This window comes from Choristoneura fumiferana, chromosome 2 (assembly GCF_025370935.1).
Source record: "Choristoneura fumiferana chromosome 2, NRCan_CFum_1, whole genome shotgun sequence".
In the NCBI taxonomy this organism is placed as follows: Eukaryota; Metazoa; Arthropoda; class Insecta; order Lepidoptera; family Tortricidae; genus Choristoneura; species Choristoneura fumiferana.
This window is the reverse complement of record NC_133473.1, coordinates 17,487,433-17,505,560: the sequence shown is the minus strand read 5'-3', so window position 1 is coordinate 17,505,560 and position 18,128 is coordinate 17,487,433. Positions and strand designations below refer to the sequence as shown.

Below are 18,128 nucleotides of genomic sequence, written 5' to 3'. Positions count from 1 at the left end.
ACTAGTAGTCAGTGGTACCGTTTAACGTTAAAAGACCCACCATACCACCAGGGGTATCGCCAGAGGTACGGTGGGTCTGAAGGGTATTTAGCTAAGTTTTTAATTCGTTGCCACCGTAGTAACAAAGTTGGAACGACTTTGGAACTTTTAATTTTATTATCTGTTTATTCTTATCTTCCCCATTGTTTAGAAAATACACTGCTATAGAACCATAGTAAATGATTTTGGTTTGTCTATAGCCATGCTTATTGGAAGATAAATGTCACAATGACAAAGTTCTGTGGTGGGCTAGGAATAAAATTGGTTGACTGTACATAAATTAATTTCGCTGCTTTCATTAAAAAAAAACCAGTTCAAACCGACTTTTACTCCCTCTTGTTGAAGCATCTCCTAGCACGTTTGTGTAAAACTTTCCAAAATCTTATTTTCCCTGAGTAAGTAGGTATACATAGTGCCATCCACGAAGACGCGTGATTTTGACAAAATTAGACATTAATGACATTGTAATAAGAACCACGGCACGCGTCATCATAAATGACTACCTATAGGTACCTACTGTCCTGAATTACTGAAATTACACCCTACCCTCCCTGCCCTGAATTACACCCTACACCTGACTGGACGCAAGGTGCTATGTCTTATTTTATAAATATAGAATGATTTTTATCTAGCCACTCACGTGCTCTGGCAACTGTGGTTGCGAGACATACACTGCGTCGCTAATGCAGCCGTAGTTAGTCGATTAATTGAGCCCCTTGGCAAAAGTGACGCCAAAAATATTCCAGTGTTGTTTTTTCTTGTATCGGAAACATTAATTCCAAATCTTAGTGAAAAAATGCTTGTAGTTTACTAGATGCACCGGGTTTGATTCACGTGAATTAAGTGAACTATAAGTACACTTAATACCCACTGTGCACCCAATGGGTGTATCAAGTTTACTTATAGTGTACTTAGTGCACTCACGAGAGTTCAGGTGCACTAAGAACCTTTCGTGCATTCTACGCTGCACATTGCTTCGAGACAGGGAACCTCTTTATTACTTACAAATTTACCGGACAAAAATGATTCAAACAAAATCGGTTTACAACCGACGAAAATCCGTCTAAATGACAAGATTTTCAAAAATTACTAAGTAGGTACCTAATTAAAAACAAAAAAAAACAAGAGTCGGGCGTTTTCCTTTTTTATTGAAAACAATCACAGCGAATTCTGAACTTAACGAACTGGGGACAATGTTTAAGTGGCTCAGGACGACTTCGTCCACAGTCCCATTTCGTAACCTTCTTAAATCGTCCACAGTGTCATGTCGTCAGCCTACAATTCTTAAATCGTCACCTTCCTAACTTGTCCACTTTCTAATATCGTCAATATCCCATATTGTCTACATTCCTATTTTGACTACAGTGCCAACTCGTCTACTTTCTTTTATAAACCACGGTACGACTTGGTCAGCAGTGCCAACTCGCCCACATTTATCGCTTATCAAACGTGTCTCAATGAACGATGCAATAATGTTGACGTGTTGGCACTGTGGTCTAAATAGGAATTTTGACGAGTTAACATTGTAGTCGAAATAAGACTGTTGACGAGTTGGTACTGTGGCCTACGTAAGAAAGCGGACAAGATAGGAATGTTGGCGAATCAGAACACGACTATAAAAGAATGAGGACGATTAAAGAAGCTGACGAAATGGGACCGAAGTCATCCTGAGCCGTTTAGGTCTATCATTATTCTAAGAAGGCAAATTATCCTAAATAAATAAATTATACGGCAAGTTTTTTAAATTTCTGACTAAGTGAACCAGCGACAAATATGATGAGGCCCCAGAAAACGCTACAAAATGTCAGGTATTCATAAAAAAGTATATAAAATTTTACAAAATCATCTAAAAACTTAAACTAAATCTATCAAAAAGTAAGTTAATAGTTCAGCAACACATTGTCTACAACAATAAATAAGATCTTCTATCGCATCTAAAGATCTAGCATTGATAATAAAGCATGGGTATGTTTAGGTAAAGTAAGAGCGTTTTCAGATTATCCGATCTGATATCGGTATCGGACGCCGTTACGATATCGGGGCAAGTAAAATGTATGAAATATGATCTGATATCGGATCGGATAATCTGAAAACGCTCTAAGACTACACCTAACTGATACGTTGTAAATAGACACACGACATCCGTCACGTCACATCTAGTTGAGGTATAATAACAACGATGTATCATCGTCTGATTCTACGCACAACACGCTCAGGAGTGTAATAAACTAAGGTGACATTTCTCGTATTTCGACGTTCAGAATACTTCTATCTCTGACATAAGTGAAGCTAAGTATCTTCTGGATCGTGCGCATCTAGTAGAGTCAACAGCAGATATGCTCTACGTAGAGCTCAAAAAGTCTATTCACATTATAATAGTGTCCTATGCCGAGAGTAACGCGCAGTTCAAATGGTTTTAATAGGATGTTAGAGAAGTAGGCAGCAATAAACATGACTGCAGTCGCGGACTACGGTCGTTCGGGGATCGGGGCGGCAATGCTGAATGAGGCCCCCGAAGTATTAAGCATATTTTAGCCTAGTCCAGGACTTGATCAAGAGAACTTATGTAGGTACTTTTGGGGGCCCCCTGGAACTGGAGGCCCAGGGCGGGCCGCCGGTTCCACCCCACAGTTAGTTCGCCATTGCGTGAATAAAATACAAATTTAGATATTTTTGAGCTCTCTGTCCGTACAGATTTATCTGCTGCTGACTACATGGTGTTGGGAGTTACGATGAAGGGACGGGGTTGGAGGTGTAAGTGGGTGTGAAGGCGGCGGCGGGCGGCGTGAAGTACGCCACGCGCAGCGGCTGCAGCGGCTTCTGGCGCTCCACCACCCCCGCCACCAGCGTGTACGCCGCGGCGAACACCGTCACGGCCTGCAACAGAACACGCCTTTTAGTCCTTTGTACACCAAGCACGCCTATGGGCCTGCGCTACTTAGGTTACTTATTACGACTCGCTATTGAACCACAAGCCCTCCCTCAAGTCCTTTTATCTCTCCATTGTAGTGTCTACTCTTGTTTCTGTTGTCCTTTCAATCGTTCAAAGGTTAACTGGAAGAGATCCCTTTAAGGGATAAGTTCGCCTTTGTGCATCTTTTTCTCTTGTTAATTGTAATTTTCATATGTTTTATGTACAATAAAGAGTTACAACAACAACAACAACAAGCTTGAGATAGGAACATCAGCGTGTTCACTTAAGCAGATTCAGATTGAGTTTGGTCTTAAATGGCGTGCAATGATTAAACAGCAAGGTATGCTGCGCCTTACGCCTCGCGCTGCCTACCCTGCTATAGGAGAATGGCGGCGCGCTGGCTACCGTGGAATTGACCCAATGTGCGCCTATGTACCTACAGGGTTGAAAGAATCAATGGGGCCTGGAGGGCACTACCTTAAATCCTTTAGTTAGCTAATTGTACTGAAAGGAAACATTCCTTTATTTTTAAAATTGAACTAAACTGCATTCAAAAATCTTCTAAACTCCCTTTGTCTCACCCGGGAATCGAACCAATTAAAAATAAAAGCTCGCTATTTTATTATGCGAATCAATAGGATTATTGTTCTGGATAAAATTTAATAAACATTTGGGATTTGTTTGCCCCGTGTTGCATAAAAAAATACATTCCATTTTTAAACTTTTCGTCAGAACGCTTCGTGTATAAGAAGGAATTATGCATAGATTTATTAATACCATTTAAAGATTTTCTTATCGAATTCTTCAATAAGGTACTGAGAGATACATAAAATTAGGTAGCAAGCTTGTACTTCATGATCATGATTATGGTGTCTTTGGGTGTTAGAAAGATAAGAAAATTATAACTTAGGTACCTAACAAGTAAACACTACTAGGTAATGTTAATAAACATTATATTTTCATGGTATCTCGTACAACACATGAGTGTAAGGCCAAATATTTATTAGATAAATTTTATCCTGAACAATACCTAATCCTTTCGATTAGTATAATAAAATAGCGAGTGTTCATTTTTTTATTTTTACTTAGTTCGATTCCCGGGTGAGACAAGCGAAGTTTAGAAGATCTATAATGGAATGTTTCCTTTCAGTACAATTAGCTAACTAAAGGATTTAAGGTAGTTGCGCTCCAGGGCCCATTGTTTTTTTCCACACTGTATACTCACCAGGATAATAATGATGGCCGAAGAAAGCGTGGTCAGCGCACTGATGTAGTTGCGCAGCTCTATGAGGGCGGGGCGCAGGCAGCCGGCCGCGTGCAGCGGCGTCGCGCACACCTCCGCCACTCGCGGCTGCACGGAGAACTAATACACGTTCAATCACGGAACAATAAATACAAGTGGAAGTGCTATGTAGGTGCAGGTGCAGCGTGCGTGCCACAAGAGCGGAGGTACGTTTACTCGATGCCAGTAGAGGTGAGACGTACTAGGCAAAACGCGGACTGAGTCTTGCGAGTACGCATCCACAAAAAGACTAGATCCAAAGACTGAGTTACGTACACGAGTATCTACGAGTACTTAACTCAATTGACTCATTGCGTAAACAAAATGATTCCCGTAAATGCGCTCCCGTAATTGCGTATACGCGTACTAGTTTTGGTAGTTTTACGAATATCGAACTACCAAATCCCACGTCACAGTTCGGGCTTCACACTTCATATTTTTTTAATTTTAACTTATATTAAATACCGACTAAAAACTTCCCTTCATGATAACCCTTTATAAAGGCTTAGGATTGTTAGCAATTTTTATAAAAAAAATAATTAAAAAGTGTACAAAAATGCTAGTTTTCAAGTTGGCGGAACGTTGTCAGCCGCCGTACTCCTAAATACTCGTACGCTAATAGAATCGCGGGCGGGAACGCGTACTCACGCGTCCAAGCCAAAACCTATTCCAGTAAAAGATGCCAGTCGTGTTCAACATTGCGTAGAGTATGATCACGTTTAGTAGTATCGCGACATTTCTTGCTTTACAGTAATTAGTATGCCGTATTGCTCAATTCTGGAATGTAAAAATGATAGCAGGAAAAAAACTTACTAATGGAGGATTACCTACGTCATCGAGTAAGCGTACCGCCCCGCTTACTCGTGGCACGCACGCTGCACCTACATAGCACTTCCACTTGTTTTTATTCTTCCGTGCGTTCAATCATTCGAAAACAAAATCAAAACCCCTACGTTTATTCTGTAAGCAGGCCGAGTCTACGCTAGCTGATGCGGTGTACACGGATACGGTGGACGGCTACCTACTTATTAGAAAATAATCAGCAGCGCTAACTGCACGCGTTGCATACGACGGAGTACCCGCACCCGCGCCAGCTAGCGTAGGCCAACAAAAAATGCGCCGCAAAAAACTTGACAGAAAGTCATTATTTCCGAACAAAATATATAATTATATTGACTATTAAAAGCTAACATAGCAAAAGCAATAGATAAAAAATAAAAATTACATAAAAGAAATACAGGGATGCATGAGGTCCCTAGTTAAGAACTGAAGTCTGTCTGTTAGCAAACAGCATGCTGGGTATAAGCAATAAATAACAAGCGTCATGAGCACCCTGAGCCACATTGAGACTGCCACCTGCAACTACATAATGTCGGCTAGTGTCCGGGCAACAAGTGATAAAACTTAGACATACAAGCTTCAAGTGCCGATACATCCGTGCCTATTCTTCTTCAGCTTCTGGCACGAAGTCTCCAATCAAACCTGTATTAGCGACGAAGTGTGTGTGCTCAGCTTCGATTTGACATTATTAAGTATAATGCATGACAGTGTGTTTGTGATGTGATGGCCAATAGTGGCTTATCTTGTGGCCTGTGTGGGAAAGTTCTGTCGAGTAGATACGGTAATTATTCAGTGTTTCAATGAAAAGTCTACCTTCCCGGAGCGCGCACGGCCGCAGCAGGACGGCGGCAGGGTGCGACGGTGATTGTACCAGTCCATGTAAGATTGGACGCCGCAGCAACGCAACTGAAAAAATCCAAAGCATACTTTTTTTAACCCCCGACGCAAAAAAAGGGGTGTTATAAGTTTGAAAGCTATGTGTGTCTGTCTGTCTATCTGTGGCACCGTAGCTCTTAAACGGGTGGACCGATTTGAATGTGGTTTTTTTATTTAAAATCAGGGTTCTAGCGATGGTTTTTAGACATGTTTCATCAAAATCGGTTGAGCCGTTATTGAGATATTGAACTTTGAAATGACAAAGTCGGGAGTTTTTAACTTTTTGTTGGTTGGGTTATGAACACGAGCGATACAAGTGTCTTAACACTCCATTCAATAGAGTAGGTATAGCAGGTAGGTAAAGAAGTACCTAGGAATACAATGAATAAAGGTATGTTTCCCTGTAAGTAAGTCATTTCCCTGGCGTTAGGTTTGGGGCTTTACATGCATAGGTTAGAAATGCCCTAATCAAAAGAAGGTAGAGACACATTGTATTCGGATCTATGTTTTAATTTTCGTCTCAGCGGGGCTACTACGAAATCCGATCGAAGTTCATATCGTACCGTCTCTCTCACTCTCGTAGTAAATAACATAAGCGTCAGACGCGTCGGGACGGCAAGACACGAAGTTCGAATTTTGCTCTTCGTAGTATAGGGCCAGTAATGTTCTGTGTATTTATTAACCAGGGCAATCGGCTGTAAAACAATAGCAACTAATATGTAGGTGGCAACACGGCGTCGGTACGGTACTCACGTCACACTGCATGGCGGCGAAGGAGCTCCGCACGGCGGGGTCGAGCGCGTCGAGCGCGAGCGCGCGGTGCATGCTCGCGTTGAGCGCGTGCGGGTCGCGCAGCGCGCGCGCCAGCCCGCCCGCCGCCACCAGCGCCACCGCCAGCACCAGCAGCGCCGCCGTCGCGCAGCACAGCAGCTGAAAATTGTACTTCGTATCGTATCGTCCCTCTCGCTCTCTTATTTAATCAGGTGCAGGTGCCCCGGCCAAGTCATACCTTTGGCGCCTTTAGATACAACAAGCGACAAAATGACGGGTTTCCATTAGAGATGTGCGAGTATGCATAGCGACAAATGTATTTGTCACGATTGTCGTGAACGGTTTCCCTTTATCTTGCACAATATAATATCGATTCACCGAAATACTTCGCGTAGCAGGTATCATCGCATCATAAAAAATTACTCCTAAATCGGAGTAAGTTTGACTCGTAATCGCTGAATAAGAAATCATAAGCTTTAGCTTGTTATACCTAGTGCCATCCACGAAGACGCGTGACTTTGCCAAAATTAGACATTAATGATATTGTAATAAGAACCACGGCACGCGTCATCGTGAATGACTCTGTACTCTGATGATGCTCAGTACCACTACCATGAGTTTACAATGACCGTACTCGATAGCGACGGCGTAAATTATTTTTAGAGGCGCTGTACAATTCTCCATACAAATAATTTACGTCGTCGCTATCGAGTACGGTCACTGTAAACTCATGGTAGTGGTACAGTAGTTACCCCGTTTCCGCTCATTAGGTACAGTCGCCTGCATTGTATCTGCCACAGCGGAGCGTGCAAAAATATCTGACACGTCCTGTTGGCCCTAGAAATAGACCCTTCTCAGATATTTATGCACGACTAGCTGGTGCCCGCGGCTTCGCCCCCGGTGTAGTTTTTTTAATTTTCTAAATCTTCTTTTATAATAACCTTCTCCTGACAATAGCAAACACAACAAAAAAAGAATTAGCGAAATCGGTTCAGCCGTTCACGCGTGATGCCGTGACCAAGGGAAATAGGGGTTCATTTTTATATATTAAGATTTGTTGTGTCATATTGGTGCTGGTAATCATCATCATCATCTCGGCCTATATACGTGCCAGTTCCCTCGCGGCCCCTGTGCGTGTCAGAGTCGATTTATGCATGCTTTGTTGTGTCAGAGATTGGTGCTGGTGACTGTACTCTTAAGTGAAAGGCGGTCTGATCTGAAGGCCGGCCCAGCTCACCGTAGCAAGCAGCGACTGCGACTTGGTGTGGTAAGGCACGAGCGTAGTGAGCCAGCATACGGGCAGGCACAGCAGCGCGCCCGCCACGTACAGCACGCCGCCCGCCAGCTCCACGCCCAGGTCCGTCGTCCAGAAGTAGTACGAGATACGCATCAGCGTCCACGTTGACGATCCGCCGAGCACCGCGGCCCCCGTCTGGACACGAACATAGTTCAAATTTAAATAGTGTGCCAGTGGCTTGACTCTATTTCTGGAACTCCGTTTGCCGTGGACGTTACGAAAAAGTGACAATTATGTGGATTTCTAACGTTTGCGGTACTTATAGGGTCCTAGTCTTAGTATTTTGGCTGTGCCTTTAAAAGGCAGACAGTCAGTTATTGAGTGAGCTTTATTATGTAGGTGTAAGGTAAGGCGGTTTACCTATACGAGTAGCTAAACGGAGTGAAACATCTTATGAAATATAAATAGGTATTCAAGTCTTCAATATTTTTTTTCTTGCAGGTCTAAACTGGACTTCAAGAAAGTGGTAAAATTCGTACGGTCATGAATTTCAATCCCATTGATTACGCTGAAAGGCTTTTGGAAGTTCCAAACAGGATTTTTATTGCGTTCTGGTAATCGTGCCCACAAATTACAATGAACAATATTGTATAATAAAATAATAATACTCACAAGCAGCAAACCCGCACACATATATAAAACGAAGCCATGTTGCCTCATGTTGGAAAATATTAAATATTCAAATTTATTTTAAAGATGACATTGAAATCAATTTTCTTTGTGACACTTCGTCAATTTGAAATCGACATTGAATCGACATTTGAATCACGATTTCTTTTTCGTGAATTACTGCAGGAAATTCAAATAGGTTTTATAACTAAAGCAGACTGAAAAGAATAAAAATTCTGACAGTGATGATGGATGCTTGTCTAAATATTGAAAGGTTAAGAATGAGGCTTGCGTCTATAAGCTCAACTTGCTCGAACAGCTGACGAAATGAAAATCTAAATTTAAGAAAGTACCTATGTGCAGTGCACCTGCTCCACTAGGATATCAAACAAAATTTTCGTTGCGAGGAAGCTCTACATTAATTAAAATTAAATTTTTAGGTAGGTACCAATTAATTCTTCTTTCACTTGGATCTCTTTCCTACATAGTACAGTCTAGTCTAAAAATATGAACTTGCATCTCACTTTTTCACTTCACTTCATCTTATGATCTTACTTATATGTCTAACATCTGGTAGGTACTTAGCATGGTGTACAGTTGTGTTGCTCTGAAGATGAGCTCTGGTTGATTTCGAGACGCGTCAGTGTAGTGTGGTGGTGGTGATAGATGGGTATGTGTGATTTGTGTGTGTTCTTAAAGCGTGGAAGTTGAGGAACATTTTGCATAAACTTAGCTATCATAAGGTCGCGGGTGAGCAAAGAAATTCTTTTAGTCCATTGATATGGACCTCCGCAAAGTAACGCCTGATTCAATAATTTAAATATGAACTTATTAAATTCTGCAAAATTATGCACCACAGACTCTTCCCCCTTCTCTCTTCCCTCCTTCTTCTTAGTCGTTACACTGAGTCTTGACAGAATAATGGTCGTGGTCGTAAAACGATTGCGATTCCAAATACGTTAGTTAGACAATAGGTAAGGCCTCTGGATTCCAAAGTTTTTTTTACATTGACAGAATACATGACACTGCCGTGTCTTGTATTTGTCCATGCATGCATTATGACAGAGTGTGTGTTCACAGGCGCGCGGTATAATGCATCCGCTGCGCGAGCGCAAGTGCGATGACCTGCTCAACGACCCGACGCTCGAGTCGCCGCCGCCAGAGCCCGAGCGCCCGCGCCCGCCGCGCGTGCGCCGCCCCAGGGTCTTCAAGCTTGTGAGTATTTTGTGAGAGTTATGTTCGTGGAAATAGGGGGTACGTGATACCATAGTAAACTATGGTGATTCTACTGATTCTCCCACATGGGTCGACATACCCGTAAAAACCACGCGACTTCATGGGATTGAGAGTGGGCGTTACGGGAGCGTGAAGTGCTTATGCGTGTATGTGTGTTGTTTAATCTTTTCATGGTGACATATTATTACGATTTTAAAATAACTTTTGCTTTTTCCAGCCACCAAGATTTCCTCTACTTACCATAGACTTTTATGAAAAATGGTGCAACCATCAAAAACAGGTATAGTAAATTATTATTATTTATGTTATTTTGTGAAGGAAAATATTACGAGGAAACCTATACATATACACCTGCGAACTAATTGGATGGTGTGTGTGAAAATCTCAATTCAAAGTTGTGAAATCTCCCTGAAAACCCTTTTATTCTGAGAGAAGAATGGGCTGGACCCAACAGCGGGGTGGACACACCTAATGATGAAAAGTCCAAGGTGCCCATTTATTGCTCGCTCCATGCTTTTCATGCGTATGAGAAATCATGATCGTATACTCATACCCGAGACGACATAATCATCGTCATATTCGTCTTCCAGCTCCAAATGAGCCACTACAAGGTGGACGACCGTCCGCCGGGGCTGTTCCCCGAGCTGTACCTGAAGCCGCGCCGCCTGGACTTCTACGCGCGCCAGCTCGAAGAAAACATGAACGTCAACAAGGAACTGCTCAAGAGGATCAACTTGATACAGAGGAACGGGGTAGGTACATTGATGGATTCACAAGAGCTGGCACGATTGTCAGCTATTGTAAATCGACCTGTACCTCAAAAGGAAAAAACGGAACCCTTATAGGATCACTGTTTGTCTTTCTGTCTGTCTATCTGTCAAGACCAAGCTGAAATTCATATCAAATACTCAGGTCTACTGTCCCTTGGAGCTATGAAAAAATCAAACTTCTAAGCCAACGCAATCAAAAGATACAGCCGTTTATGCTGCAAATTTTCGACACTCGCAAGGGAATCAAAACCTCAGGGTACTTCCCGTGAACTCAGAATCTTGAAATTTGGTACGAAGCAACGTCTTACAGCACAGATAAATGAAAAATTGCGAAAAGCGTAAATTTTTAGTTACATCATATAATAAAAATATTTTTAATAATTTGTACGGAACCCTCGGTGCGCGAGTCCGACTCGCACTTGGCCAGTTTTTTTTTCGTGGATCCTGTGGTAAGGATTTCTAACAAAGGATCCGAAGCCGTAGTTTGTATTTGGAAGCTTTTATAACTAATTTTATTTTGTTGTACAGTCACCACCGCCGCCGCGTGTTTCGACTGTACCTACTTAGGTATATATTGACGACTGGTTACTGGAGTATTTATAATAGACGCTTTTAATTCACGGGGGGTTCAGTCATTCAAAATATATCAAGTAGTAGTAGTAGTAGTTCCTCAGATGCCTTGCAGCTAGACTTTACCCACGGCTTCACACGCGTAGTCCATTGATCTAACAGTTGAATTGAAAATCTGGAATTTTACCAAAATTCCCATGACAATTCCCAACAATTAAATCATAGTTTTCATGGACGTTGCAATATAATAAACACCAGTGCCATGAGCTTTCGAGATTTTATCCCGATCCTGTGGGAATATCGCGATAAATATAACAGCCTATGTGTTTTTCCAGACGTCCAGCTATCTACATACAAAATTTCATCAAAATCCGTTCAGCTGTTATAAAGTGAAGGAACAACACACACACACACACACACTTCCGCATTAATTTTAGTAGGATGATGTAGGATGAAGTGGCGAGTTGTCATTGTGTCGTTCTAATCGGTTCTAATGATGTACTAATCGGAGTCGAATGGTTTCCAGGGCTACGTGGACTGCTGGATGCGTCCGGAGCCGACGAACACGTACAACAAGCTGCTGTGCCTGCAGCGACAGCGCGACCTCGACGTGTTACGCCACGATAACCTCTACTTCTATGGCCGGCTGCTCATCGCCGTCAGTGTTGCCAGCTTCATTATCTGGCCATTTTCACTTTAACCCCTTATAGAGCAAGACTTTTTTTCGCGCCTATATAATATCTATATAAGGTTTTGAATAGATTACAAGAGTATGTGAACACTATTAGTTTTGAGTCTTACGGATTAACGGTATTTCAGAATTAAGTAAGTAATTCTGATTATTATTACTTAGAATCACGAGCACTGTTTATTTTGACGAAGGAAAAAAATGTCCCCAATTACCATATCTAACATTTTGAACCGACTTCAAAAAAGGAGGAGGTTATCAATTCGGTTTTTTTTTTTAATGTTTGTTACCTCAGAACTCCCGTTATTTATGAACCGATTAGATTTTTTTTTGCGTTCGTCTAGTATGTCTTGAATTAGGTCCCATAAGCACCAAATCAGGATATGATGATTGGATCTCAAGGAAATCGAGGGAACTCTTCATATATTGTAGGGACACCTATAGTAAATTGGATATATTTAGTAGTAACTTGTGCATTTGCTCTTGAAAATCATCATTTGGTGAAGTGGAACTGATGATGAAGGCCACAGTTGACCATCGGAATTACCACTCAATAACAAGTATTTTACGGGTTAAATTTTAATTACTTTGACACAGTTGCTAAGCAATTTATGCTACTCGTAATGCATATGGTAAAACGGGTGGTGAAGCAGCAGGACTCCTCAATAATGAACGTCTCTGCATCGGAAAAAGCAATCTTTCGTAAAAGGTGACGAGCAGTTGATATTAAACTATTGTATCTTAGATTATTTACAATAAAAAGTGTGAAAAAAAATTTTTAGAACAAAAAATTGAACCGACTACAAAGAACCATGAAAATAATTTTCTACCAGTATGAAGTCGGTTGGTGCCTCAGCACAAGCCAGCAGGAGTGATTGAAGCCCAATATAAAGTGCGTAGGTAAGGTAGATGACTATAGGTCCACTCCTGCTGGCTCGTGCTGAGGCACCGACCGACTTCAGACTGGTAGAAAATTATTCTCATGGTTTTTTGTAGTCGGTTAATTTTTTTTTTATGTCTCCATTTCGTAACGACGCATATTAAACTGTATGAAAAACAAGTCACAAAACTTCCAAATATATTAGGAACACTTTATACTTCGTCCAAATCAATAGTGCCCGTGATTCTGAGTAAGGAGATCCCAGAATTACCTAATTGTGAAAAAAATGCTAGTGCCATTTAATTAAAGTGAAAATGCTTATCTTCACTCCAACCTCAATAAAAATGTCCTTTCAAAAAGCCGTGGCCACAAATTCAATTCACGCTTGTTCCCATACAATACATAAACTACGGAACTGTTTTAGGTGTTCATTCAAAGGTATCTGATCATTCAACACCTACACATTGCCAATTACTGACATATTTGAGTAAACTCAATTTATCACAGATGCACCTCTCCTTACAGCATTATCAGGATGTGTGGCAACGACTTTCTTGAAACGACATTTTTATTTTGGTTGATATGTCATCGCGTTTTTCTTTCATTTAATCAATTACTTAATCTGAATCCCCTGTTAAAGCCTGAGGTGACGAGGCAACCCTTGGCGTTTTTAGGATTGTCTATCCAGCAGTTAGCCACGCTTGCGATTTTACGATACGATCAGCGTTCACATCGAGAGAACGCCACGACATGCCAGCAAGCAAAGACCATTGTGGTCCTTGCCCGAAACAAAATAATCTTGATTATGATTTTTTCACAAGTACGTTACCCACCTCAGTTCTTTAACTATCAAAATTACAAATCCTTTTATTAGAGATCGGAGCAGCCACTGACAAAGGAACTAGAGGAGGCGTGGCAAGATACGAAGCACAAGCTGATGCTCGGGGCATCGTAAGTTTCTCGATTCATAAAATATAAAAAAAATGTAAGTGAACTTTTTACTATCACCCGTTGTATATTTCCAGTTTGCCGTTTATTTTGTTTAAAACTGAAAAAATTGATCGAGACATCCACGATCCAGCTTTCGACAGACCCATGCACCTTCATCGTACGAAGTTAGTCTTCCGAAGCTATTAGATTACTTCTGCATAACATAACATAACAGTACACGTATATTCACATTGCCGCGGCCACAACCGCCGGCGCCGCCAGAGTTTTCGCTAAGTAAGTACTTAAGTAAATCTTTATTTGCTGTTCATTCCGCGGTCAAAGCGCTCGCTGCACATTGATAACCTGGCAGCACACTCAATGAACAGAGACATCGCTCGCCGTACCGCGCCAGTCTCACGTAGGCCTGAGGATCTATTGCGTAAAGTTTCTGGCGCTCGCGATCGCGATCAAATGACAGATTTCGTATACAAAAACTGACATTTGATTGCGATCGCGAGCGTCAGAAACGTTAGGCAATACGGCCTCAGGCCGTGAAAAATATTTAGTTTGGTTTAAATAAAGTACTTAATAAACGGCGGTTAATTTGTATTTTGACGCTCTATCTCAAGGCTGGTCAAAACCAGGCCCGCGGGCTACGAATTAGCCCGCCAAAGCATTTGAAATTGCCTGCCAACGCGTTACTCCGCCAGCCTTTCTTCTTTGTGTATAGGTAAGTTTAGTAGTAAAGTACCTCTAAAATTAAAAATATTGGCCCATCGCCGCCTGACATTTAAAAAATGCCCACCTACGACTTGCTCTATCTATAGTCCCGTCGATTTCCTTTACAATTACAGAATTATTTACTATTTTTATAACATTAATTAACTTTGATGGAATACTTACTTAGGTCTATTCGTAAACCAGTATAACTTGATTGACAAATTATGTTTTATAGAGTAGCAATGGAAGTGTGGGTGCTCGGCGGCTCGAAGATCGGGAAAGTGTCAATCGAGCTGTTCACGGACCTCGCGCCGAAGACCTGCCAGCTGTTCATCAGCCTCATCAGGGGCACCAGCTCCGGCCACGCCTACATGGGCACCAGGTTCTTCAGGTTAGCGAAACTATTAGCCAAGAAATCGTAAATTGTAGAGCTACGATTCCGATTACGATTTCTAATTTATACAACATTCGTTTTCATCCCACTTCCCGCTAATATTATAAATGCGAAAGTTTGTAAGTCTGCTTGTTTGTTTGTTTGTTTGTTACTTCATCACGTCTAAACTGCTGAATAGATTTAGATGAAGTTCGGTATACAGATAATTTGCATTCCGGGGAAGGACATGGGATAGTTTTATCCCGAAATATTGCATAGTTCCCGCGGGATAGAGATAACCGAATTCTATTCGGAGAGTCGCGGGTAACGGCTAGTAATAAATAAATGCGATAGTTTGTAAGTTTGTTTGTTTGTTTGACACCTCATCACGTCTAAACCGCTAAACCGATTTAGATGAAATTCGATATACAGATAGTTTGAGTCCCGTACAAGGACATAGGATAGTTTTTATCCCAGAACATTGCATAGTTCCCGCGGGATAGCTAAAAACGAATTCTACGCGGACAGAGTCTGGTCATTTCTGTGCCCCAGCTGGGTCTATTAGGTATAGTCACGGCATGGAGCAGTATCAGTAACGACAAATGGAGTGACAGTACAGTAGGTAAGTACTTAGGTGTTTTTTTTTGCCGTGGTTTGCCTAGTCAAAAATCTCACCCCTCGCCACTGTTGTACATTTGTTTAGGATCGTACCAAATCTGTACTGCCGCGGCGGCGACGTGGCAAAGGACAACGGCTTCGGCTGCTACGTGCCCGAGGGCGAGGTCGAACCTATGGGCGCTGAGAACTACGACCTCAAACACTCTGTCCCTGGTCTGTGCCGGATCCTCATTTTGACTATTTTTAACAAGCTCTTATTATTCATTTTTTTAAGCTTACTCCTTTTCATTGAAGGCCTTTGGTATGAAAATTTCATTAGGAGTGAAATTTAAAAGCGTTATTATAAAAAGCATTAACGAAAATACGTAAACTGAAACAACAAAAAAAAAGAAAAAAAAACATTAAAAATTTTAGGCTGTTGCCCCGGTATTTCTGCTACATTTTGATTTTGTTTTTTTAACTACCGACGTAAAATGTTATGTTATGTGTGATGTTATAAGTTTAACGCTAATGTTTATGTCTGTTTGTCTAAGTATGATTACCCTATCTTTCTTTCAAAGGTGTACTGTCCATGGCAGTGACGTCGGACAACGAAGTGTCGGGCCAGTTTAACATTATCTTCAAGCCTCTTCCGCAACTAGACGGCAAGAATGTGGTTTTTGGAAGGGTAAGTAACTACAACTTTCAGGTTACTAAAACTTGAACGTCTCCTGTCTAAACATCTTTCACAGACAACCATTGAATTATTTCGCAACTGGGTACCAGGTTTTTCACGACGTTTTCATTCACCAAAAAACTCCTAGTAAATTTCAAGTAAGTATTACAATTTCGCACGTAAATTCTGAAAATCTTAGAGGTGCGAAGGAAGAGAAAATTGGAACGACATTGCTTGAGGATTGTTAGGTTAAACCTAAAGCTACCATGGCTTTTTACAATTTTTACAAGCCTTTATTTAACTTTACCTCGTATATGATTTGTTTGTTTCAAAATTGCAAGTTTATTTTGCTCCACTTCCAGTAGTCGAATCGACTTGAAATTTGGTAGGCTCACGTATGCAGATTATGTCGAGGTCGGACTGGGCGTAAGGACCTCTGGCTCTTCACAAGGGCCAGAGACTGGATAACAGTAGATCTGGACTAATTTACCTTTAGGTCACAAGACTTAGGCAAGCCGGCGCGGACCCCATACGCTGAGATTCGGTTGGCAAACACCACCTCGACCATACCGCTAATCCAATTGAATGATGGCATATTTACAAAAACACAAATTTAGACTTTGAATTTACCGTTTGATAACTTTAACCCTTAAAAAGGCGATTTAGCGACCACATGCATTGACTTGGAAATTCAGCCGTATTGTTTTAGTTATTAGTTACAATATCCATTATAATTATTGAAAATACTACTAGCTTTAAGAATATCCTTTGTCAGGTATGTATTCGATAGCTGCTTTTGATTCTGTGGTGGTATGCTCCAATAAATGGGGCCTTATTAAGGGTTAAATCCCTTTCTCGTATAATCGTCAAAAAGCAATTATGTCAATATTCTGTTAGATGAACGATATGTCCAGTCCGACGCTCAGGGCCGTCTTAAGCCACACACATGAACTTAGGGCCCTTTTGGGAGGTAAAGAAAGAAAATATTACATTTTTCCCCTTTTTTTAGTATATCGGCCTTTCGAGGGCCCCATGGGCTGGGGCTGGGGGACCCTGGGTCCTGGCCCCGTGTGTTCTGGTAAAGACGGTATTGCCAACGCTGGTAACCTAAAGTAATCTCTCATCAGATAATCGGTGGTCCGACGCAGTTCCTGGAACGCATCAGCGCGCTGGGCCTGCCTTTGGGCACGCCCACGTCCGACTGCGTCATCCGGCACTGCGGCCTGTTCATGCGCTCAGGGCAGTACCGCGCCGGCGCTCCCAACACCATCAAGTTCCCGCCGCGGCGGAAGCAGTAGGCGGAAGTACTAGTAGCAGTAGAGGAGCGGAACTAAGTAATGCAACAATTATACTACTCCTGTTGAGTCTACCTCTTGTGGTTTAGGCTACGCATTGTCTGACATGTCAGTCAGTTACGTTATGCGGCTATCACCCTACACAAATTCGTTCTCCTATAGGTACAACGTGTTAATTAACTGGAATAAAATTACTGGAAACCTCAGACACAATTGTTCTTGACTATTTCAAAAAATATTTAGACGCTTTGCAAAGTCTTTAATTCTAGTTGATTCCTAACTCTACGCACAAAATTTTTACTTGTCAACACCAACACCAAGTTGCCTAGTTGAATACCAGTTCAAACTTGGTTATCTACGAGGAACAATGGACCTTACCGTCTCGTTACCTAGTTGCCGCATAAAAAGTGCCGCTTGCATGTTCCAAGATACGGAACTAAGAAAAGGAATAAATGTCACGCGTGCTAAAACACGAGGCGAGGGGCGTTTATAAGGTCAAAAAGCCATGCTTTTATTTTCCTTGCTCAGACAAACGATATTATTTCTGATCCTCTTAATACGAATTCTGTATTAGGCACAGATGTACAATTTGTGCTAGGGCTTTTCCGCCCCAGAGGGTATTTAAACAACGTCGTCTTGAGATTACACGAAACTCGTAGAAGACAGCAAAGCTATATTTCTTATTTTGTTTTATGATATTTTATTGTTTTTGTTTTTTGATAAAAAATCGTTTCTTTCTCGTATCTTGCAGTTGTGTATTGTTAT

The 18,128-nt window shown here is 41.6% G+C and overlaps 2 protein-coding genes across 3 annotated transcripts; one reads left to right on the top strand and one right to left on the bottom strand.

Moving 5' to 3' along the window:
* Positions 1 to 1,167: 1,167 nt before the first annotated feature.
* LOC141445289 (uncharacterized) lies at positions 1,168 to 8,763 on the bottom strand. 2 transcript variants are annotated; one of them, XM_074111087.1, is made up of 6 exons: positions 8,632 to 8,763; positions 7,960 to 8,154; positions 6,705 to 6,881; positions 5,889 to 5,981; positions 4,179 to 4,316; positions 1,168 to 2,916 (listed from the first exon to the last, which is right to left on the bottom strand). In XM_074111087.1, exons 1-6 carry the CDS (start codon positions 8,677 to 8,679, stop codon positions 2,767 to 2,769), a joined length of 801 nt encoding a protein of 266 aa, XP_073967188.1. In that variant the 5' UTR covers positions 8,680 to 8,763; the 3' UTR covers positions 1,168 to 2,766. The 2 variants fall into 2 exon arrangements, with proteins under 2 accessions (XP_073967188.1, XP_073967189.1); XM_074111088.1 differs by having other exon boundaries at positions 4,179 to 4,304.
* Positions 8,764 to 8,908: 145 nt separating this feature from the next.
* LOC141445287 (uncharacterized) lies at positions 8,909 to 18,121 on the top strand. Its single transcript, XM_074111084.1, has 11 exons — positions 8,909 to 9,068; positions 9,709 to 9,843; positions 10,082 to 10,144; positions 10,455 to 10,616; positions 11,731 to 11,862; positions 13,647 to 13,723; positions 13,798 to 13,887; positions 14,658 to 14,813; positions 15,499 to 15,626; positions 15,974 to 16,080; positions 17,196 to 18,121. The coding sequence occupies exons 2-11, from the start codon at positions 9,721 to 9,723 to the stop codon at positions 17,364 to 17,366; spliced, it is 1,209 nt and encodes a 402-aa protein (XP_073967185.1). The 5' UTR covers positions 8,909 to 9,068; positions 9,709 to 9,720; the 3' UTR covers positions 17,367 to 18,121.
* The last annotated feature ends 7 nt before the right edge of the window (positions 18,122 to 18,128 follow it).